The sequence below is a fragment of the Apaloderma vittatum genome, unplaced genomic scaffold (genome assembly GCF_000703405.1).
Source record: "Apaloderma vittatum isolate BGI_N311 unplaced genomic scaffold, ASM70340v1 scaffold8311, whole genome shotgun sequence".
NCBI classification, from domain to species: Eukaryota; Metazoa; Chordata; class Aves; order Trogoniformes; family Trogonidae; genus Apaloderma; species Apaloderma vittatum.
This window is the reverse complement of record NW_009700734.1, coordinates 6,312-29,988: the sequence shown is the minus strand read 5'-3', so window position 1 is coordinate 29,988 and position 23,677 is coordinate 6,312. Positions and strand designations below refer to the sequence as shown.

General features: G+C 38.1%; 1 protein-coding gene across 3 annotated transcripts; it reads left to right on the top strand.

Annotated features, from left to right (window-relative positions):
- The first annotated feature begins 304 nt into the window (after positions 1–304).
- On the top strand, positions 305–23,239 carry MAK (male germ cell-associated kinase). Of its 3 annotated transcripts, XM_009878840.1 has the most exons (14): positions 305–405; positions 2,186–2,240; positions 3,178–3,299; positions 5,043–5,122; positions 6,777–6,909; positions 7,001–7,172; positions 10,338–10,505; positions 11,950–12,270; positions 13,339–13,505; positions 14,299–14,429; positions 16,059–16,190; positions 18,106–18,180; positions 19,728–19,856; positions 23,085–23,239. In XM_009878840.1, exons 1-14 carry the CDS (start codon positions 305–307, stop codon positions 23,237–23,239), a joined length of 1,941 nt encoding a protein of 646 aa, XP_009877142.1. The 3 variants fall into 3 exon arrangements, with proteins under 3 accessions (XP_009877142.1, XP_009877144.1, XP_009877145.1); XM_009878842.1 differs by lacking the exon at positions 18,106–18,180; XM_009878843.1 differs by lacking the exons at positions 18,106–18,180; positions 19,728–19,856.
- Positions 23,240–23,677: the final 438 nt, after the last annotated feature.

Here is a 23,677-nt window from a genome sequence, read left to right as displayed (position 1 = left end):
AGATCTAGGGTTTGTTTTGATACAAATAGAGGAGTGTCTCTTTACTAGAATATTGTTAAATTACATATTTCCCTATTTTATTTTATTTTTTTTTAGAATCTATGTGAGAATGACCTCGTTCTTCTTCTCAAAGTAGCTGTCATCTGGAGGAGACTTCTCCATTATGAGAAGATATTCACCAGTGTAAAATAGCCTGGAATAAGATTTCTCTTAAGAAAATTGAAGAATATAGAATCCTTTAAGAAAACAGAAGACATTTAGAATTTCATAAGCTTTTGGCTATCTGGGTCTTTTTAAAAAAAAAATGAACCGTTACACAATCATGAAGCAACTAGGCGATGGCACCTATGGCAGTGTGTTGATGGGGAAAAGCAACGAGTCAGGAGAACTTGTGGCTATCAAAAGGTATGTAATGTCCAAATTCAGTAGAGTTACTTGCAGAAGCTTAAAGGTTTTCACTTTTAACTGTATTGTTGTCTGCCATCTGAGTAGAACAGAAAAAAATGTCCCTTTTTAAAGAAATTAGCCTAACAAGCATCTTAATTTTTAAAAGTAATTTTGACAAGGTGATTGTGGGTAGACTTCAGTTAACAGATCAATAGAGAAGCAGAGAATTTTGTATAAGTTGCTGATTTTGTCTTGGCTTATAAAATTGTGTCCTGCTTTTGTTCAGTTCAGACATGTTTCCTTCTAAAAATGCTGTTAGGCTAACAGCAGAGGAAAAGCAAAACTGAACGTGCAGTTGGTTAATTAGGTTGGTTAATTTGTTTACTTATATGAGTTGTAAGAATACCTATTTCTAAAGTATCTTCCCACCCTTCCAGATCTTTAGGTACTGCATTAAGTTTCAGATATTGCTACAATGATAAGTATGAGGTAACGATCTAGTCAGGTAGATAAAAGCTGACTCCTTCGATCTAATAAAGTTGTGTTGCGTGTAATCATCAGTATCATCATACTTGCCTAAAAAGACTATTACAAAACAACCAAAAGTTGTATTGGAGGAGCGAGGAAGTTCCCCTTGTATTCCTACAGAATTGCAAGCAGGATGTAAAGTGTAAGTTGAAATACTTGAAATTGTGTATTGCTGAGATTTTCTTTTGTATGGATTTACTGCAGAAAGATAATTGTAATATTATTGAATGACTTTTGTTTTAAGAATTTCTGAGAATTTCAAATTTCTTCATATACTGCTAGTACTGTTACTTAATAATATTAATCCAAGCTAAAAAATATAAATCTGCAGTTGATTATTTTCATTACTTTCATACAAAAGGAACAACGTTTTCTGGGAAGTGTTTTTCTTTGTCATGATTTTAGAACTTGAAAATCTTTTGTGTGTTTTTTAAGTTTCGGATTTGAGGAGAGGCAGTTTTGATTGAAGATATGTTTATTTTAAATGAAAATCTTGAGTTTAAATCTCTTAGCTCGAGGTACTAGAACTACAGAAACACAGCAAGTAACATGGTATCATGTTAACATGGTATGATGGTAACATTGTGAATACACAATCCCATCCCAAGATTTAAGCAACACCAAATAACCTTGTTTGTATCTATGCAAGACTTATAGATAACATAATACATTTATTTCTAACAATTAGTTTAAAGATGACTACATGTGTGTATGACTGTTGCTTGAAAGATGAAACCATGTTTATTTGGTATGTAACACCTTGGAACAGGTTTGTAAAGATGACTGATCAAGTCAGATGCTTAATTATAATGTTAAGCAGTCAAGATACTTTGTAGGAAAATGAGCAAATTATATTTTTGAAATCTGCAATGTGCAATTTGAACACAAAGAGGTGATTTTTCTGGTTTGAAATATCCCTGGTTTATCTGCAGTATCCCTGTTTCTTTCCTTGTTACTAAGAGCACAATTCCAAGGCTAGAAAGGAATCTTGTGTCCCTGATGTTTTTATAAACACCTTGGACTCTCTGGCTAACTACATCTCTAAAAATGTTTGCAGTGATTAATCATCAAACACTTACATTTCTAGTAATTCTAAGAGTTGAGTTTGTTTTCAATTATGTTGCTGATGGGTATTCTAGGATGCTTTAAATTGAGTTCAAAATACAGCTAATGCTATCCTTGTAAAATAATATGCTTAGATTTTTTTTTTTGTTCTAAATTTGTTCTGTACTCTTGACTCAAAATGCTTTATCTCTGACTTGTATTTCAGAATGAAAAGGAAGTTCTATTCATGGGACGAATGTATGAATTTGAGAGAAGTCAAGGTAAAGTGGTGAACGTACCACACTTTAAAAAAGCATCTGGTTAGGTTTGTGTGAAGGGAAAGGGCACCTGCAATATCCAAGCATATGGACTCTGTGAACTCTTTAAAGGAGGGTTACGGATTCCACAAAACCACGGGCTGCTGCGCTCTTAGGGCTCCTGCCGCTTCGTTAAATATCCCACTATTTCCAAGCAGTGGCCATGTCTCGTAGCCAAGCCTCTGGTGTTTGAGGGAAGATACAGAAATTGATGTTGAATGTGTTTCTGTTTTGCCATCCTGCTCCTTTGTTTTACTGGCAGACTTCTGTGTGTCTGTCCACTCCTTCTGTCTTCTATTTGGGGCACTTACAGAAAGCACGGGGAGTTCTCACTAGCAAAATGGTAGAGTAACCCTTGAAATCCTGGGCTTAAATTCCAAGTCATCCCGTGTTCTGGGCATCTGATGTTCTGTATATACAAAGCTCTGTAACACAGGAGTTGGGTATCCATAGTTGAGGTTTAACTTACTGGACATTGCATGGAACCAGTGTCTCCAAAAAGAATGTCTGTAAGGGAGACCTTGTTCCCAAAACTTCCATGAACAAAGAAAAATTGCTGAGTTTTCTTACTCAGTTTTGTGAACAAGAGCTCTTACAGTTTCAGAACTGTCTTACAGGGAATTAGGTTTTTGTGTTAATCTTTACTTCAGCTATGATGTAAGCCCTAGAAATAGAAGGTTTAAACTGCTATTAATATCCCTTCTGCTTTTATTTTTAAATTAATTTAAAATGCTGTTTTCTTGTTCTTTGTAACAGCAATTGCAAGGTAAATAAGCGCTATCAGGTGGACCTGTTTTGTAAATTCTGTGCTAAAACTTTGACATATGTTAAACAATATAGTTTTGGTAAGGAATCAGTGTCACTGTTCAGTTATGTGAAGCTGTATTTTGCTGTATTACAGTCTCTGAAGAAGTTAAATCATGCCAATGTAATTAAATTGAAAGAAGTCATAAGAGAAAATGACCACCTTTACTTTATATTTGAATATATGAAGGAAAATCTCTATCAGTTAATGAAGGACAGGTATGTATGTGCATAGAACAAACGGTGTGTTATCATTTATTATGATTCTTTGCAATCTTGAAGAACACATTGGAATTTCTGGTTTTGGCTCTTCTTGCAGCCCCACTGATGTGAACACGAGTTGCTGCACCTGCTTATCTGAGGGTAGAATTCTGCATTGCTCTGCATTACAATATGGCCTATTGTAATGCTTTTGGAAACAACACCTTGCTCAACTTGCATGTCGTTTGGTGTGTAGAGCCATGAGAGAAATTCCAAATACTTTTTTTTTTCTTTATTAGCCCTCACTTTAACGTGTGAAGGATTGGATAAACTCTGTTTGTTCTGCTTTTGCTTGTGGATTTCGCTCAACATGGAGGATGGTCATCTGCATGTATGTGCATGCTTGTAAAAAAAGCCTGTAGATATGGACTGTGTGATGTTGCAATCTTGGACAAACAATACACAGTGAGGCTTGCAAGGTGGACTTCGGAACGGGATCTGCCTTTTAAATTACATTTTTCTTTGCTGAATTCTTTTTTGCCTGTTACGTGCGTTCCCTTCAGACACGCGCCTTTATCTCCTAGCTTGCAGAGCTCGTGGGTTCATATCCTGAAGTAGCTGTTAAAGATAACAGTGCTGTGGTACCCTACAGCTGGGAAGCTTTGCTCTTGTTCAGGTTTCCTGTAAAGGTCCCAGCAGGTCACACACCCACCTTGGTGCTGTGCTGTGCCCTCTCTTCCTCGCAACGTCATTCTGCATTTCATATTCATCTGGTCAAGCCTGCTGCTGGCTGGCCAGCTGCTACAGATCAGGGGATGTCCTGCTGGAAAGCAGCCCCTTGGAGAAAGACCTTGGAGTTCTAGTGGACTCCATGGGACAGCAGTGTGCCCTTGTGGCCAAGAGGGCCAATGGCATCCTGGGGTGCATGAAGAAAAGTGTGTCCAGCAGGGCCAGGGAGGTTCTCCTCCCTCTCTGCTCTGCCCTGCTGAGACCAGCCCTGGAATACTGTGTCCAGTTTTGGGCTCCCCAATTCAAAAGAGACAGGGACCTACTGGAGAGTCCAACAAAGAGCTACGAGGACGATTAAGGGACTTGAACATCTCTCCTGTGAAGAGAGACTGAGAGACCTGGGGCTGATCAGCCTTGAAAGGAGACGGCTGAGAGGGGACCTCATTAACGTGCAGAATTATCTGAGGGGTGAGTGTCAAAGGGAAGGAGACAATCTCTTCTCAGTGGTGCCCAGCAATAGAACAAGAAATAATGGGTTTGAGTTAGAACATGGGAAGTTTCATCTCAACATGAGGAGAAACTTCTTTACTGTGTGGGTGCCGGAGCCCTGGCGCAGGCTGCCCAGGGAGGGTGTGGAGTCTCCTTCTCTGGAGACTTTCAAACCCCACCTGGACACATTCCTGTGTGGCTGTCCTGGGTGATCCTGCTCTGGCAGGGGGTTGGACTAGATGATCTTTCAAGGTCCTTTCCAACCCCTGACATTCTGCGATTCTATGATTCTGCAGAGAAAATAAGAACATGAGCCTGGCTGCAGAGAAGTTTTGCTGCAGCACTGAAAGTGTGTGAAATTAAGGCCTGGCAAGCAAAGGACTTTTGAGGTGAGAGCTAGCTGCACCTGTCTTTGTGCACAAGACTTGACAGGTCTGTTTCCATCTGTTCACGATGCGTTGTGCAAAGTGAGGATAACGCATATGTCTTTGAAAACACATTCTGGTTTTAATTATGTGAAGGTGTTAATCTGTTTTTTCACAGAAACAAGTTGTTTCCTGAGTCAGTCATCAGAAACATGATGTATCAGATATTACAAGGGCTAGCTTTTATCCATAAACACGGTAGGTTTCATGCTAGAGTTTAACTGCGTAGTGCTTCTTGAGAAAACAGTATAATACACAGTAATAACATGAATAAAACTATCTAGCAAAGGCCATTAATTATGTGCTTCAAATATGGTGCATTTTTTAAATCATGAAGTTATGCTTTGTTTTCCTATAATTGGATTTTCCTCTTCCTTTTTGAGAGCACTGAATATTGTTCATATGCTGTTCAGTATTTTTTCCACCTTAGTTACCAGATGAATAAACAAACTAAAGAAACCTCTATGCTGTGCTATGCAATGTTTCCTCAAAAAGATCCAAGAAGCTACTGATACTTTACAGATGGCAGTTTTTCCTATGATATGATATCCTACATCAAAAAAGATATTAAAATAACTTGTTTGCTAAGAAATTCAGTCTCCTTATCAAATACAACTAAGATTTAAATATTTTAGGAGATGGGCCTTTTCTAGGGATTATAGGCACAGTCTAAGAAAGAGGTTCTGTGTGGTCACAACAAAATTACATTTACAAAACTTTTAATGCTTATGCTTAATATCTTTCTGATATTATATATATATTCAAACTGTGTTCTGAAATACTAAGCAAGCACCTTTGCATTTAAAAAAGCAGTAATTTACTCTCTTGCTCATCTCTTTTGTTTTGTACTTGTCCTTCTCATCACATTGGTATCCTTAAAGCTTTTCAAAGACAATAAAACTCGAGTTGAAAATGAACTGAGAAACAGTGTTCTGGCTTTTGTGTACCTTGATGAGGCCCGCTCATATAAATTATTAGTTCTGTTCAGTATTATCAAATACTCAGAAATTGCCATTTCATGTCTTTCTGATCAAAATCATATACTGTTTTCTGATTATTAGCATCCTCTTTTCCTTCCTCATTTTTACATGAAATAAATGAGAAAATTAGAATTTAAGAAAAACTGCCATTTCTAAGTTACAATATTAGTATTTCGAACATAATTTGAACATTTGCATTTCACTGGAATAATTTCAGCCTATTTCTTACAGTGGTTGTCCATTTATGCATGCAGAAATCAAATGTTTTATTGTAGTAAGTGAATTTCAGTCAACTTTGTATTATAACAAATAGTGTGTACCAATTAAAGAGTAGAATTGATTTCCTTAGCAACTTAACTGCTGTCCAGGTATTAGGTGCTCAAGCCAAGAGCAAGCATTAAGGAAATGTTTTGTGCTTGCATTACTAATATTAACATTCCTGAGCAGAATTTTGGTATCTTTTATATGCCAGTGTCTGCAAATTGTTGTCACCACGGTAAACTAGTTAAAAATTGTTCAAGCTATTTTATAGATCTGCTAAGTGTGTCAGATGCTCGATTTTCAACTATCCAAACCTGATAAAGCAGCTCTAGTTTTTCCAAAGTATTTCACTTTGAAACTGGTTTCTTGTTTTGTGTTGCTGCAATAGCCAATTCATCTTCCTTAGCGTGTCAATGACAATTTATATTTGTTAATTTAAGAATTCTTGGTGTAATAGTCACTGGAGGGAGAGGGGCGAAACAACAAGGAGCTATATTCTTCTAAAACATCCTTAAGTAAATTTTGGATTATTCTCTTAGAAGTTGCTGTTTAAGAAGTGATGACACAATAATTACCATGTTTCACCTTATTTTCTGTCTGATCTCCTGTAGGATTTTTTCACAGAGATATGAAGCCTGAAAACCTTCTCTGTATGGGACCAGAACTTGTGAAAATAGCAGATTTTGGGTTGGCTAGAGAGCTAAGATCTCAACCACCTTATACAGATTATGTTTCTACCAGATGGTAAGTATATGAAGAAGTTAATACATTATCTTAACTAATTACCTTTCTCCTACCTTTTTAATTTATCTGTTACTCCTTTCCATCCTCACAGGTACCGTGCTCCGGAAGTTTTGCTAAGATCATCTATTTATAGCTCACCTATTGATATGTGGGCAGTTGGCAGCATAATGGCTGAATTATACACGTTAAGACCTCTTTTCCCAGGCACAAGCGAAGTAGATGAAATCTTCAAAATTTGCCAAGTATTAGGGACTCCAAAGAAGGTAAGATTTAGAAAAACTCACACAACTTCCTTTAAAATAATATGTAATAAGAGTGGTATTTTAAGACTTGAGTTTTCAAACACAGACGTTAAGTTTCGTAAGCAGCTCACCAGCTGAGGATAGGAAGGCGAACATTTTGATGTATACTAAAGAATATCCGTGAGAGAGAGCGACGTACTAGCTTCTGGAACATTTTCAGTGTGTGGCATGTACAAGTTCAGGAAGCACAGGGAGGTCAGAGAGATTTTTTCACTGTGTGAAGCAGCAAAGCAGCGCTGAGCTGACTACTGTGATTTATTATTTTTTTTGTAACCTTTTAGGTACCTGAACAGAAGCAAATCATGACTGCGCTCTTTTTCCCTCACTAGCAAGCTGATTGCCTGGGAAAGCAGGGAGTGTTTCCAGCTGAATATTTCAGAAAACACTGTAGCCTCTTCTAAAGACTCTACAGGTTGGAGACACTGTAAACCAGACCTCTAGGATGAGGAAGCTGTAATTACTAGTTCTTTTGTGCCCCTGTCACCTGCTGGGCAGACTTGGGAATTTTATCTCCTTAGGCCATTGCTAAGGCTTTCTTCGGGGAAATCACTGTGTAAGGGAGAGTACTTAAATAGTGTGATAGGATGATGCATTTGTACAAGTGAAGTACTGTTCTGAACAATATAAGCAATTATTTTAACAGTCTGATTTTGCAGGTAGTTTTCCAAACAGTATTTTTTCAGACATGGGTTTTCTTTTACTCCATTATCCTGCAGTAAGGAATTACAGGAATTATGATCAGAAGCTGTCTCCATGCCAATTTGCCTTCCTTTTGTTTAAGCCCATAATACCATACTAATGACTTCTGTGAGTAGGTTTTTTTCAGAAGTGACAGGCAGCTTTGTTTTATTTTATAAATGAAGTTGCTTTAAATAAAATAAAACAAAACAGTAAGTTGCACCGTGATTCAAGTACTGGCAGTGATAGCACACTTGTAGTGTGCCAATTTAATGAAAAAGCTGGTGATGATCTGAGAAGGAGGGATTAACGAAATGCATTTTCATTAGCTGAAGTTTGGAAGTGACACTTTAAATAATTCTAAACTATTTTTTTTAATAAATTGAAATGTATTTTTCTTTCTTGCACCTGTACTATTTTCACTCTATCCCTGCATTTCAGCAGTTCAACCGGCAGCCCTTGCTACTTTGTTCTAAATTCTTCCTTTGTTGCTACCTCTGGCAGACAGAATGTTACCAATTCTAAAAAGGAGGGAGATGCAGCAGAGTCCGTGTCCGTTAATTTAAGCAAACAAATTATTCTCTGAGGTAGAACAGGAAGTCACTTGAAGTCTTGAGACTTATTTTAACCAGACATGGCTTACAATTATATTTGAGTTCTTTGATTACCATGGACTGTGTTAGCAGAGCTACAACCGTTGTACATAAAGAGATGAATAATAGCTAACGTGGTATCTTCTGACTGAATACTACAAAATCAATCCAATTTACTCCTGGAGCAGTGCAACAAGCTGTGTGGATAAAGGAGAAGCACTAATACCCTGCGTTGTCTTAGTAAGGTTTCCAACGCCCCTCGGAACATTCCCATCAGCATCTTTATATAAACAAACTACATGATAAGTGCATACCTATTTTGAAAGCCTTATTCACAGAGTAAGCTTTACTGGTTCACCTTCAAAATGAAAGGTATATTGAATAGGATTTTTGAGTGTTTCTGCATCTGCTGAAATAATGAAATTGTATTCAATGCCTTCTGATCCCCTTCCAGCCTAGGCCATTCTATGATTCTACGATTCTATGGTTCTGATGGGATAGATTCTACTGAAGTTGGGAGATAGGCTGGGAAGGATTGAGTAGGTCAGAATGCAAAATTAGAATTCAGAGTTTCTTTATAAAATTAGAGATGTGCCTTTATAGAAATTCTTCAGGAGTGTGTAGAGTGCTGTATTTGAGCAGGAATAATCAGATGCATCAATATCTGGGCGTAACTATCCAGCTAAACCACCTGTAGAAGAGGATGTAGGAGCTCTACAGCACACTGTATGTCAGTGGTATTTTGCTGCAACAGACAAACACCATACCAGTGTTTAGAGAAAAGAGTATTGTCCACGGATGTATGAACTAATGTTTCTGCTCCATGGGCTATATTATATCCAGTTTAAAGTTTTGCCTTTCAAGAGAGAAAAATCTAAGTCTAGAGAACAACAACAACTTTAAAAGTCTTGAATCAGGAGTTCAATTGTTTGGGTTTCTTTAGCTTATACAAAGGAAGACTGGAAAAAAAGGAGAAATACAACTTCTGATGTCTAAAAAGGCTGTTCTAGAGAGAAGAAAGAAATAGTCCCTCTTGCTATCCATGGATGGTAGCACAGTGAGCAAAGGTCTTTTATTGCTATAAGAGAAATCTACATTTTTGTAACCTTGAGGAGAATTAAGCTCTGGAATAGACTGTTTTACAGCAGTTGTGAAGTTCTAGAAACTGGAAGCTTTTTGAGACTAAAACCTGTCAGGAAGGGATGAGACCATGGACTATATAGTCTTTTGAGGTCTTTGATAATCCTGTGGTTCTGTATTCAAACAACAAAATTATCAAGCAATGCAGGACTTTAGACTTTATTTACAGAAAGTTAAATGCTCAAAAAAAGTATTCATCTGGAGGTCATGGCTTTTTTCTGTTGCAATAACGTCTAGTTGTAATTTAATCACTGCTATCTCAATGGTGGAATCAGCAGCACATTGTACAGGCTGTGTCACAGTCCCACAGCCACGGTACGCTGAAAGGAAGGGCCTCACCTCTACATTCCCATAAAGAAGGCAGCTGAAGGAAGCTGTTGGAGCTTGTTTCTGTGGTAGATGGGATGTATTCGGTACTGCTTCTGGTACTGCTGCACCCTCTTCTCATTCAGGTAGAGTATGTCCAAGCGTGGTATCCACAGGTTCCACCTTTAGCTGCAGGAGAGCCTAAAAGGAATGCCAGTGGAGACTGATGCTGCGTTTAGTAGTGGTGTAAAAATTGCAATGGAAAGCAGGAATGCCTGTTTTCTACTATATAGGAAGGAGCTACGCAGACCAAGCTGTGACACAAGCTGCATAAAACTGAACTTGATCTAATACCTCAGAGATAGTCTTTGTTCTTTTTTGATACTTCCTTTTCTTTCCTTTGAAACAGAGTGACTGGCCAGAAGGATACCACCTTGCTTCTGCCATGAATTTCCGTTTCCCACAATGTGTTCCTATAAGCCTAAAAACTCTAATCCCAAATGCAAGTAATGAAGCCATACATCTCATGAGTGATATGCTCAACTGGAATCCAAAGAAGAGACCTACAGCAAGTCAGGTCTGAGCACCTGAATGATTAAGTATAAGACTCAATTTTCTTGCATTGTTAAAAAAATGTAGATACAGAAACCCACTGATCGTCATAATACTGATGGCCAGAGAAATGTCTCCTACTTTTGAACACTTTGGTGGGAATGAGGCTGAGTAGGGAGGATAGAAAGTGCTAAACCTGGCTCAGCAGACATCATAAGACATCCTACACTCTTCAGTTATCTCTGCAGTATTGTCTTCTGTATTGGCATATCCTACAACTTTTTGTGTATAGGATAGAGAAAAATCTGAGCTGCAGGTTTCCTGAATTGTAACTATAAGTCACTTCTGCCACGTCCTTTTTCCTCCCACATCTGTATGAAGAGGGATATTGAAAATTAAGCTTTGCTTTTTTGTGAAGCTGCAGATGGAATGCAGTATGGAGGAGCTAAAGATTATTTTTGCTTGGAAATGGGATATAAACTGTACTAAGTGATAAGGAAGGAACTTGGTGAAGAAGAACATACCAATTGATCACAAAGCTCGCAGTTTTTCTTTGAGTTAAATTTCAAAACCGTATTTCAAGTACAAAAGATGATCACATTCTGCTAATTTATTTACCTTTTTTTTTAGTATTCATACCTAATGCAATCCTATTCAAAAGATATAAAAGAGGAATAAAATTGGGAAAGAAAAAGGACGTATTGCAGGTTATCGTGGGTGAATATAATGTAAGTGATTCAAAAGTGGTTAAGCAGATGGTACTAAGTAGAGCAACCACTTTATAAAGCATACCTATTGTTACAGCCACTGAAATCTAACTGGAGTCCCGTGCTGTGTATCTGTACACAGAATACTGCACGGTGCCTTATGAAAGCTTTTGCCCAAGGGAGTTGTCAGGGAAGCAGCTGCAGCAGTTACACAATCCACAGACAAACGGGAGAGTTTAATGCAGGTACGAAGGCAGCAATTCTCAAGTGCAGCTGAGGCAAAATGTCTCTGAGAACTAAGAGTAGGATCCTACCCAGAAAAAAACAGCAGCGAGTTGTTTTGACATGGGAGGGGCTGTGTTAGTAAGGTGTGTCCTTGCTGTGCATCTCGCGGGGGACCTGTAAAGGTCTTAGAAAATGAATTTAAATGCACAACTGATGGACAGACACCATAGTTTCCTGCAAATGTAGAATGCACCTCAAAACACATTCCACAAACCCAAGAAGTAAAGGAAAGACAGGACATGAGTGCTGTAACATGTACAAATGGATCTGTTGTACTAAATTATAACACGAGAAGTTTAAAATACAGAATGAGGAGTTAGCGATGCACACTGTATACGCTGGATCTCATTATGCGTCCATCTTGCATCTGTGCTGTAGAGCTTTCTCAAAGGCTTCAGAAACCAGCTTAGATCCTTGGTGAGGTTACCTAAGTCAACTTTTTAAAGTAAAATTAATATGTTTTACCTTGTTCTCCAGGCTTTGAAGTACCCTTACTTTCAAGTTGGCCAAGTTTTAGGACCTCCTCCACAGTATTTGGAGAAGCAGACTCCTGTTAAACCAGTTCAGCCAACAGAGCCAAAGCCAACATTACCTAAACTGGAAGCTATATCCAAGCCAGAACCTCTGTCTTCACCTGATGTACCTGACAAAACACAGCCACAGCCCCTGGCAAAGATTCACCACCAGCCTCTCCAACAAATTCAGCTGCCTCATAATACAGCTAACCAGCAAGTACCAAAACAGCAACAGCCGCAGGCACAACCTTTTTTTCCAAGTATTAATAAAAACTCATCACCGGTAAGCTGTCTTCAATAAATATTTTAGTGGTTTTATTAAAAGGTCTTACCCTAGCTGGCCAGGTGATCCCTTGAAAATTGTCTTTTTATTAGAGGAAATACAGATAGATAAGTAGGGACTAATTAAGGATATAACTGGCCACTTACTGGAATTTTACAGCAAATCATTAGAATGGAGTGCTTGTCACAGCAATGTATGTTCATTTATAACAGGCCTTTACTGACATGCTTATGCAGTAACGTAGTTGACAGCTACTGTTTCTTGACCTTTAAGAAACAATTCACAGAAATACTGTTAACTTACAATGAAGAGTGGCAAGGCAGAACTTTGTTTGCCTCAAGGAGGAAAATACCTGAGAAAGTTCATCTGATTTCTAAGCTTGTTGGAAAATATTACTTGTTAAATTCTTACAAGATGAACATTAAACTTCGGTTTATAATCTTCGCTTTGCTTTCCATTTACACTCACTGAACTACAACATAAGGCACGTTAAAAATTATAGCTAATACTGGAAAGCAAACTACAGTCAGAGAAGAGGACAGTTTTTAAAATCTAATCATTTCTGTGGAAGAGAAGTTAAGGCAAGGTCTGAATAACTTCTGTCATTTGCTGTGTTGACTTGGGGGCCATAGCAATTGGCAGTCCTAAACCCTGAGTATGATTGCCGTGACATGTTCTGCACACCTGTGCCTTTCTTCTTGACATGTCACCTCCCACTGCTGAGAGCATCAGTTCAGCAAGATACGCAGTAGCAGGGGCTAAGCACTGAACTGGGAATGCAAATAAAACATTAAATTCACTGCTTCATCTAGATTTGAGCAGTTTAAGGATGACAGGCCAAAAGAACTACACTCAAAATTTACCAGCATTATTGTTACGTTACGTGCTTAAAATCATTCTGAGGCTATGACCAAAATAGGCACAACACGATGGAAAGAATTCCCTCAAAGTTCTTAAGCGGTATTCAGGAAGTGAACTAGATAAAAATTACAGAATTTTAGAACTGAGCTGGAGCTTTTTCCTTTTGTTTCCTATTTAAAATAGAAACAAGCAGTTAGTGGCCCTCAGAATGGTGCAACAGGTCCTAAAAGCTGCAGAAGACGATGGGGTCAGACTTTGGTAAAAGCTGTAGATAGCTGGGATGACTTGGATGACACTGAATTTGGAATGTCATGCTCAAAGAAGCCCAGCATTGCACTCTTAAAAGAAAAGAAAACGAAGGAAAGTCTTTTTAGGTAAGTCCTATAATTATAAAATCACAGGGTTTTTTTAGTAAACAGTGTCCAGTAGACTTACAGGTTAATTAAGACAAATCTGCTGTAATTTAAGTCACCAAAATTCTGCAAGAATGCAAAGGACGATGGGGTCAGACTTTGGTAAAAGCTGTAGATAGCTGGGATGACTTGGATGACACTGAATTTGGAATGTCATGCTCAAAGAAGCCCAGCATTGCACTCTTAAAAGAAAAGAAAACGAAGGAAAGTCTTTTTAGGTAAGTCCTATAATTATAAAATCACAGATTTTTTTTTTAGTAAACAGTGTCCAGTAGATTTACAGGTTAATTAAGACAAATCTGCTATAATTTAAGTCACCCAAATTCTGCAATAATGCAAAGAGCTGTATGAGCAGACCAGCTTTGGGTGTGATGTTGAGTGCCAGTAATATCCAAACTGAATCAAATTTGGCTTCAGGCACTGTAGGGTTTAGGTGTTTGTCATGTTAGTAAGAAGCTGTGTGTTTTACTAAAATCGGATACACTAACTTCATTTCCTTTTTCAGTTAAGTTTGGTATTAAGTTCTACCACAGTTATGCACATTTGCTTTCATTCTGTAGTGCTGGATACACTTTTTTTTCTTCAAAGTCCCAGGTCAAACTCTCCTAAGGTGTGAGATCTGGGTGTTACTTTGTGGGAATAAATTCTGCTGATGAAAGTATGGTAAGAGCACCGGGCTCTTCAGGCTGGGGTCAGCTTGTGGTATTCTGAGCGGGAATTCTTGGTCACATTGTTGAACATTCTGATTTTTCAGTGTGCCAGAAGCCAAGACTTCCTGCTATGTCCAGCCAGGAGGGGAAAATATGGCTCTGATAAGAAATGATTCTGGAATATCAAATGCATCAGCAAAACAGTACTATCTAAGACAATCAAGATATCTACCTGGTAAGGGTGAAAGACAATATGTATGGAAAATACAAGCTGTGAACAGTCTACATACAATACATTTAAACTTTAGATTTCACACTGGATAATTTTGCTTTTCATAACCAGGTGAAATTTTTCAAATGCCTTTCCAAGAGCATATCACAATTCAGGCAGAAGTTTTGGCTGTTAACTTGGTGTTAACTTGGAAGGGAGCTCAACACTGCTTGTACACGATAAAAGTTCACAAGCCCTCTTATGACAAGTAACATATAAAACCTTCAGTAAACATGAGTCCAACATTTCTTGGATTCCTGGGAATATATCCTGACTGACCCATAAGTGTGTATATCTGACTAATGAAACTACTTTTTTTTTTTTTTTGCATAGTTCTTCATTTTGCAGTGTCAGGATGTTTCAGTTTGTTTTAACTTAAATTTCTGATAAGCATGGTTACGCTTCTTAGTAATTGCTAGGAATAAGAATGGGAAGAAGGAGAAAGAAAGGAAAATAACTTTATTCAGTCAGCATTCTGAATATGTTAAATAATCAAAGTATTTCCTTGGTGTCTTACTTAGTATCTTTATTATCATGGTAATCAGAGTAAGTGTATCGTGGCTTGTACTCAAATCCGTATATTAGGATTTAGGTGGCTCACAGAGGAATCATTGATTATCAGGTAAGTTGTTTTGTTACAATGTGTCACTGATTTCTCAGGAATTCATTAGGCCAGTGATGGCTTCTGTTAAAATGGAATCATAGAATCATGGAATGGCCTAGGCTGGAAGGGACCTTAGAGATCATCTAGTCCAACCTCCAAGTCATGGGCAGGGACGCTTCTCAACTGGATCAGGCAACACATGGGGACCGAATGGGGATCGAACCCGCGACCTTGGGGCATATTAAATATGATGACAATAAAGCAACAGTTTAAGTCTGAAAAACAAAGGAGGGGGGAAGGGATAGGAGCTTCCCTATCTCAAGTTAACACAAATGGAAAATTCATCTGTCTCTTGCTTTTTTTTTAAGCATGCTTCTAATGTCTTGCTGGTTTTAGTAGTCTTCAATGAGAAAGGCATAGATGTAAAAAATAATTTCAGTCCTTGAGAGAATAGCTCAAAGAAGTGTATTTGTTATTTATCCACACTGCTTTAGTTCTGTTACCACTAGATCTGGGAGCTGCTTTCAGGCTGTGTAATCCCATTAGCTCCTGTAATGTTTGTAACGTGCTGAACTAACAAGAACCTCTTTGTCCTACTTTTTAACTTATCCCTTGAAGAAATAGTTTATTTTCAGCCTTAAGAACCCTAGTTTTTGACAGGTACTCTTAATTTGTGTTAATTGTTTGAGAGTCAAAAATATCACTGATGACATTATGGTTTTATAGAAATGAAGGAACTGTTCCAAGAAGGCTTTAAAAAGTTCTCTTGAAAACATGAAGAGAATTGTTCTTGAGTGACTCTAGTTTTCACAGTTTGGCTGAAAAATCTAACCTTATCAATGGGCATCATTCTTTTACATTAATGGTGTTTGCATTATACCACAAATAATTTGGTGGTGTTTTACTGTACTAGAAATGTCCGCTTTTCATTGGTTGAATTATGTTTGAAAATTGAGATTTATAACCTTTTCCATAATTTGCTTTCTAAGGTGTAAACCCTAAGAGTATCTCTTTAGCAGCAGTCAGTAAGGAAGGATCACATGGAACCTGGAACAACCCGTTGTTTTCTAAATCGCCGGCACATGCTGGAGGAGCAGTGGCTTTCAACAGAAATACTACAGGTAAAAGTGTTAATTAAAAGTGGTCACGTTATATCTCATCATACTTTAATTAATTTAGTTTATCTGGTGTAAGTACTGTTGGCAGGCTTACCTTTGAGTAGAACATGTTTTGTTTTTTTCTTGTTTTAACAACAGTCTCTTACAATAACAACTTCTCAGGTAAACTCTGCATTTTGCTTTCAGAGCATAAAGGAACTATAGACCAGCCCTTATGACAAAATCTTCAAGACAAATTGTGTCTGTAATCTTCTTAAAACATTATTTTACTGTGTTAATTTAGGCAAATAGTTGGACCTCGTTACTGCCTTGTCAGTGTGCCATGGAACACTTTCAGACAGCAACCTCACATCTGAAAACGAGACGGGGCTGTGTGATCCTGTAATGAAAGCACTGCCTAATATTCTAAACATGGGTAGCCTTGTCCTAAATACTCTCCTGCATTTAAAGTCTCCATATTTTCAACAAGGAACTTGCAGTAAGGTGCCTTTTGCTACTCCCGTTCTGTGAAGAACGCCATTATCGGCATTTTATAGAGTGAAAATTAAGACTAGTTAAATGGCTTATCTGAGATTTCACTGAGGAAAGCAACAGACTCAAGACTAAAATCTTATTCCTGACCAGCAAGCCCTATACTTAATGTTCCATCACCCTGTATGGGTGCCCTGTGAACAACTTTGCAGCCGCTGTCCGGCTAGTGTGAGTTGCTCCCAAACACTTTAATGCCAATAAACAATAATGTACAACATAATGCCAATGCATACAATAATGTAAAATATAATGGCAGTAAACAATTCTGGTCAATAAAGTACAGACGGAACTTCAGCAGGTTTGCTCTGCATGCAGATGCTGCACTCTTTTTTAATAGAACTTTAGTAGCCATTCTACAATGTCAACAAACCTGGTTTTCCCTCTGGAAGTCAGGGGAGCTGTATGTGAAAGATCTTAAGAAGTGGAAAAATAACAGCATGTACCAGAATTCTGATGGAGTAGAATAGACTTTTTAAGCAATCATCGTAGGTACCTTTTGGTTTTCTGAGATATAGAGTCTGGGTTCCTCAGAATTAATGAATATATTCATAAAACAGTGTTGCAAAGGAATTAGGCACAAAAAGGAAAAGAGCTCTTTCCAAAAGTATGCGTCCATGAACTAAACATCCTACTGATCTGCACTGACAGTAAGATTAAGATGAATGCTAATGGTAAAAAATCATGCTTTTGTCTTACTGGCTTACTTTAGGTATCTAAAAATTTAAAGGAAAAAAAAATCCTAAAACTGATTATTTTGTATGTTTTAAAATACTTTATATTGTTTCCGTCAGTATCATATATTGCATGTGATGTTTCATATACTGGGGAGGAAACAACATTATAGACAGATGAAACCAGGAAAGCTAGATCACCGATCACTGAAATACAGCACGTGTAAATTATGTGTTTTCTTTTTTCATATTGACAGAATCAGAAGTTGACACTGTGCTGTTTACTGTTTAAATAAGTGTGTTTAATTTATTTATTGGGGTTTTTTTAACTCATGCACAGCATTGCCCTAAGGTAAAATAAGAGCAAATAGTTACAAATGCTTTATTTATGAAGAATTGTAAAGTTATCAACTTTGCAGATATGTCTGAGTACTTAAACTTCTGATTTATGTATTTGTGTGACTGGACTGTGATTGCACTGTTGGTTAATCACAGTTTCATATTAGCAAGGACCTTGTAAAGTAACTTGTTACAAGTAACAGTCCTGCTTGAGAAAACACAGGAATGAGACACAGGTACAAAAATGTCAGAAACTTATTTTTTCTTGCTTTCTTTTCCCTCGTTTCTTCTATATCATCTAACCAGGTTCTTCATAAAACTTTTCTAAAACTTTGTCTTTCCACCTTTATTCTTCCTTTAATTTTCTTTGTCTACAGATGAGAACTTAATCATACCTATTGAAAAGCTATCATGCAAAGAAAGGTTGAATGAAAAATTAGAAGATCAAAGAGGTAATTTATAGCAATTATAGCCTGGTTCATTGCACGTTTCCTATCTATGTTTTACGTTTTCTTGTAAAAACTGCACTTAAAATTCAGATTCCAGATGCCAATATACTTCATTTTCAGTTGTAATCCGTTTTATCAAACTTTGCTTGCTTCATTGTGACTTCTTCTGGACTCTTGGCATTTACTGAGCTTTAAAAGACAGAGAATATTTTATTACCTTAATTACAATCCAGAGCAGCTCACTGCCCTGTTGCTGGATGACCGTGAAGAAACGATCCTAGAGCAGCAGCATGTCTCTCCCCTGAAAGACTGCTTGTTCACAACAGCACTTGGGACTCGCACCATTAACTGCACTCTCATTCTCCTGGAATTACACAGATTTTGGTGGAGTTGCCCTGGTGCAAGAGGCTGGAAACTCGGGTTTCCAGGCAGCCTAGTTTGTGTCTAAACCCACGGTTCGCTGCGGGCATCGTAAAGCTGCTGGAATGTTTCACCTCTCGCCCAGTTTCTTGCCCCTCTGGCATGTTCTGTGTGTAAGTGATACATTTCATTGCAACTACTCACAGTGGTTTTGGAGTTCACTGCCCAGCTCAAACGTTTCAGTGACTTTATGAAGAATCAGGCATGCTTGCACCTGATAAAGGTCAAATTAAAACTACTGTGTCTGGCCGTGTAGTTCATAAATTTAATACCACTGAAAGCAGAACCACACCGCTAAAGAAAAGCATTTCTCTCTGGACGTTGTGTCAGCGCAGTCTTAACGCTGTCCCAAGTGCTGACAGACGGGGAGAAGGTAAGAAGTTTTCTTGGAGCAAGGAGTCTTAAATATTGTAACAGATCCCTCTGCCAGTGGACAGTAACTTCAGTACTCCTTTTCTGTGTAAATGCACCATGTTTCTCAGCTTCCAAATGAGGATAATTGTGTCAACCTTCCCAAGGTAGCATTGCTTTAAAGAAAGATCTGGACCAGGCACAATACAATTATAACTAGCGTTAAAGAAGCAGCAATTGGGTCTGACTCTTAGCAGGCCTTGTGGAACCAACAAAGTCAACTTTGAGCAGTGCACCACTTCTCACAAGAGAAGTTTTATTCTATTATTTCAGATAGATTGAGGCCAAACCTGTTGAGCACAAGAATACTGTTGAGCCTAGCTTTCAAATACTGGAGCGCTTACACCAGCTTCCAGTAAAACAAGCAGCTGTTAAGTAAAAGGTAAGACCCTACCTTTTCCTAAGACTCAGTGTAAACCTTTCTGTGTAGTCTAAGTTTAATGAAAGTATTAAATGAAACGTTCACCCTGTTTTGTTGTCTTTTTTTTTAACTGCAGAAGTACTGGGTCTGCAGCTTAGCGAGTCCGTTAAGGGCTGTAAAGGCTCCAACTAATACACAAAGACTGAATATATTCTAGAAAAGCACTAGGGAGTTTTTAAACAATACTTATACTTACTACTCTTGTGGCACTGCAAATGTATTTTGAAGAGACTATAAAAAGTAGGCAGAGTTTTCTGAATGCAATTGAGAATACTAAAACTCTTGTAATTTTTTTTAGGAAACCCTGGCTTTGTGAGTGGTGCTGCTTACAACCCGTCGGGAGTGTATGTCCCTTCCTTTCATAAAAAAGAAGTCGGATCAGCTGGACAACGGATACAGCTAGCTCCCCTTGGGGCACCAGTATCAGGTAGGAAATATCCTTTTACTATACATATCTGAGATTAGAGAAATGTTCATTTCCTGTGCTTCCTAAAGGACTTACCAGCCCGTAGTAAGGTTTTCCTCAAGTTTTGTAAATAAAATTATTGGGCATAAGTTGTTTTTCACATAAGCAAATTGAATGTAGGTATCTAGAAGCAGTTTGAAGAGCTCTTATTATTTGTTAGATAGAAAAGAAAATAAAGGTGCAAACCTTTTTGTAATTCTAGAAGGTTTGAATGATTTGCTAAACTTCTGTTCATTAGTGGTGAAGGGTTAAGCAGAATTGTAAAAACACATAACTCCACAACTCTGTAGTAAATGATCATGTAGACTGGACACAAAATAAATCCATGATTTATGGAACTAGTAGGAATTGATACAGTCACCACCTAACAAACATGCAAAATAAATTAAAGGCTTCTTTAAAAAGCCTTATATTTGAGTGGATTTGGAGGAGTTTTCTTGACAGTGTCTTTCACGCAGCTTTTGGCTGTCTTGTGGGTTTTTAATCAGTTTAAATTCCCTTAATGCAATTGAATGACACTGATCCATACTTACAGTAGCCTCAGTTTCAAAAGAGGCAAAGACCTACATCAAGTAACTTAGTAAATTCATAGATAACGTTACAGGTATAGTATAAGCAGTAAAATAAAAATACTTTCTCTCTTATTTACTGGCCCTATTTAGTTGGCCTGTGGGTTCTGCCATAGTCACGTCAGGCAGTGTTTTACTGTTTTCATCTGTGTTGGCTATGTAAGTTGGTGGACACTGAAATGACACTACTCAGGACATACCACAGGAGTTCTTTGTGAAGTTCCAATGTTGCTACATTATAGAAGGTAAAAGCCAAACGAGAATGCAGATGACCAGTTCCTAACAGTTTGGATGCACGTAGCTGTACGTTACATGAACAAGCACATCAAAAGACCGTCCATTCATCAGTTAAAAACAACACGCAACCTGCTCGGAATGTACTCGCTCTTTTGGATCCTCTGCGGTACAGATGGCATTCCAAGCACCTTCTTTCCTAGTGTGTTTCTGATTCAGGGAAGATGAACACAAGTGCTCAGGATGCAGGGAAACTGGTTTGTGAGGGAAGATTTAGAGCTATTGTCCAAACCCAAGAGCACACTTCTCTAGTTAATTCCGAGGAAAGCAGCAAGGCCCTAAACTAATCATGAATTGTTTAACTAAAAGGCCTAGGGCAGACCAGTCTCGTACAGTCCTACTTAATAACGTTCTCCTTTTGCTGACTTGCTCTTCTGAGTTACGAGTTCCCCTTAAGAACTTGTGACTTCAGAGAAGAAGAGAGGTCAGGAAGGAAGGAGATGGCACGCTTATGTAAGATACGCTTAGATGTGTGCGTGTTCTGAGTTGATCAGAAGCCCACTAGGGAGGGCTGGAGCTGTACTTCATTATCTTAGCAAGTCACTGCTGAAAGGCACCAGCAAGAGTTTTGATTTGTCACAGAGTGTGGATCAAGAAGTTCACAGGAGGACAAAATCTGCAACTATCTCTAGACTGCTGTGAATGGTGCGAATGAAAAGGAATTACACGTGGTGATCCAAAGGGAAATAAATTCACTGTTAATCTGTCATTAGAAATGGAAAATATACAGTAAAAGTCAGAAAGGCTGGCAGATGGAGGTCAATTAAGAGACTCTTCCATGTCTCTGAGAAGAGCAGAATCCTATTGCTTAAACCTGTCATAGCCTAAACTCTGCAGACTTGCATGGGAAAAGAGATAAGAATGAAGCAAATGGCAGGTTTTATCTCCCTATCTATCAATATTTGAATAGTGACATTTTTGGTGACCCTTTGCTTTGCATTATCCAAACTGAAATAAGTAATGCTCTCAATTGGTTTTGCTCTCTTCATTTGTTAAGTTTTTTTAATGCCGTAATTTAAATAATGTAGTATGAAAGGTCACTTTCTCTGAGGAAAATGCCAAGACTTGAGAAAAGTGACCTTTGTTGCCAAGAGAGGGGAGGCTGGAATCGTACTTGCTGATGAACGATAGGGAATGCCAGCTTACAATAAAAAGGAACAGTATGAGTTTTCAGAGAGGTGGAGATCTGACCCCCAGTTTCAGTTCCCTGAGATTTCTTCTTTTTAAGTGTCTTGATCCTCACCTGTTCCTTAACAGGTTCAATCCACTGTTGAAAAGTATCACTCAAAATAGGTGATTTTCCATAAGAAATACAGTGACACATAAGCACCAAAAAAAAATTTACACATAATGTTAATTTATTTTTTTTAACAAAAAAAGAAGCATTGGTAATACCTAGTAAAAGAAAACTAAACTACAAAAGTAGGAATGGAAGAGGTGTGAGATATACTTTAGGAATGCTCAGGAAACAATAGTAAGGTACAGCAGGAGTTCGGCTAAGAGAGGTCCCAAATGACAGGCTTTAAAGGATTGGAAAAAACCGGCAGAATTGTTGATGAACATGAAGAAAACGGAGAGCTGTCAGCTTTGCAGCAGAGCAGTTACTTCAATCACATGAAGCTTGAGGAAGTAGTAACTATGTGAAATCCAGAAAGGAGAAATCTGAGTAGGAAGGCCAGGAATACAGTAGTGCACTACTCCCAGTGCCCAAGGCCAGGGGGATGCCAATATTAAGGAATAAAAGAAACCTGCAGACTTGGAACAGATCCTGTGAAATCTCAATAGAGAAATGGGAAATGGAGATGCAGAGGACATGCCACCAGGTACACCAGGAGTTCTTGGCTTAGCAGGAGGGGAATAAAAGGCATAAGATTTCAAAAGAAACAAGAGGGTCTCCAGAAGCTGTCTTCCAGTCTAGGCTGTTTGGGTCTTAATAAGTTTATCAGTGTTATAATTACATTTTTTTTTTGAATATTTGTGATAGAGGAAAGAACACTTCCATTCTGTAGCAGTTTTGTAACAGGAGATAGAGAGTTGTAGGCATATGCATCATTTTTTCCACTGAATTTCAATCTCAAATGTTTTCTCAAGGGTTTGCTGCAAAACAAGTATCCAGCAGATGAGAATTGCTAATACGATACACAAACTATAGGAAGCATTAACCTTATCTGAAAACAAGCATAGGCAGCATATCGGAGAACAAGACATTCTGCTCTGTCAGCATCCTTGAGTACCACAAGTCATCTCTAAGCTGTCATTATTTTATCTGCAAAGGAATGAAATACCTTTTGAGTCATAATTAATTCTGAGTTCTTGTTCCTTTCAGATTATTCCTGGAAAACCAAGGCTGCTCATGCTCAGTTACCAGGTCCTACTTTCAGTTCAGCAGCAAAAAACCTGAGTATTTTAACCCGCCCACCAACAATTCAGCCAGTACATGGAAGAACAGACTGGGTGGCCAAATATGGAGGAAACAGATAGAGAATGCCATTCTGTGTAGATACTGTGTGAGCCATAGTCAGTTCTCCTGCACTGGAAACCTCAAATGCCTGTTGCTCTAACATTTCTTAAGACTATGCACTAGTAAAGAAGAAAAAAAGACCTTGTATTCTATGACCTCTACTATACTTACAATACCATGTAAAATACTGGCTGTAAGATAGGATTCTGTAGAAGTATTGTATTAACGTGTATTACCAAAACGACTGAGAAGCAGATTCCACTCAATATTTTTCTATAGATGGATCTCCTATCCTCCTACTTTTAAAAGAACTGTTACAGTTGTTTGCCCAGGGCAACATCCGCTATTGGCATATGCTTGAAGGACACAAGCAGCTAGAAGCAGGGCTGAAGCAGAACAGCACCAGGCTTCTGGGTCTTTAAGCTCATTCCTTACTGGAAAGATGACAGTGAAAGCAC

Excerpts from the sequence above, each read along its gene's own strand:
- MAK (XM_009878840.1), top strand. The coding sequence starts at position 305 with ATGAACCGTTACACAATCATGAAGCAACTAGGCGATGGCACCTATGGC. Across the intron at positions 6,910-7,000 it reads GATTATGTTTCTACCAGATG|GTACCGTGCTCCGGAAGTTT; the intron begins GTAAGTATATGA and ends CCATCCTCACAG. Across the intron at positions 16,191-18,105 it reads TTTCAACAGAAATACTACAG|ATGAGAACTTAATCATACCT; the intron begins GTAAAAGTGTTA and ends CTTTGTCTACAG.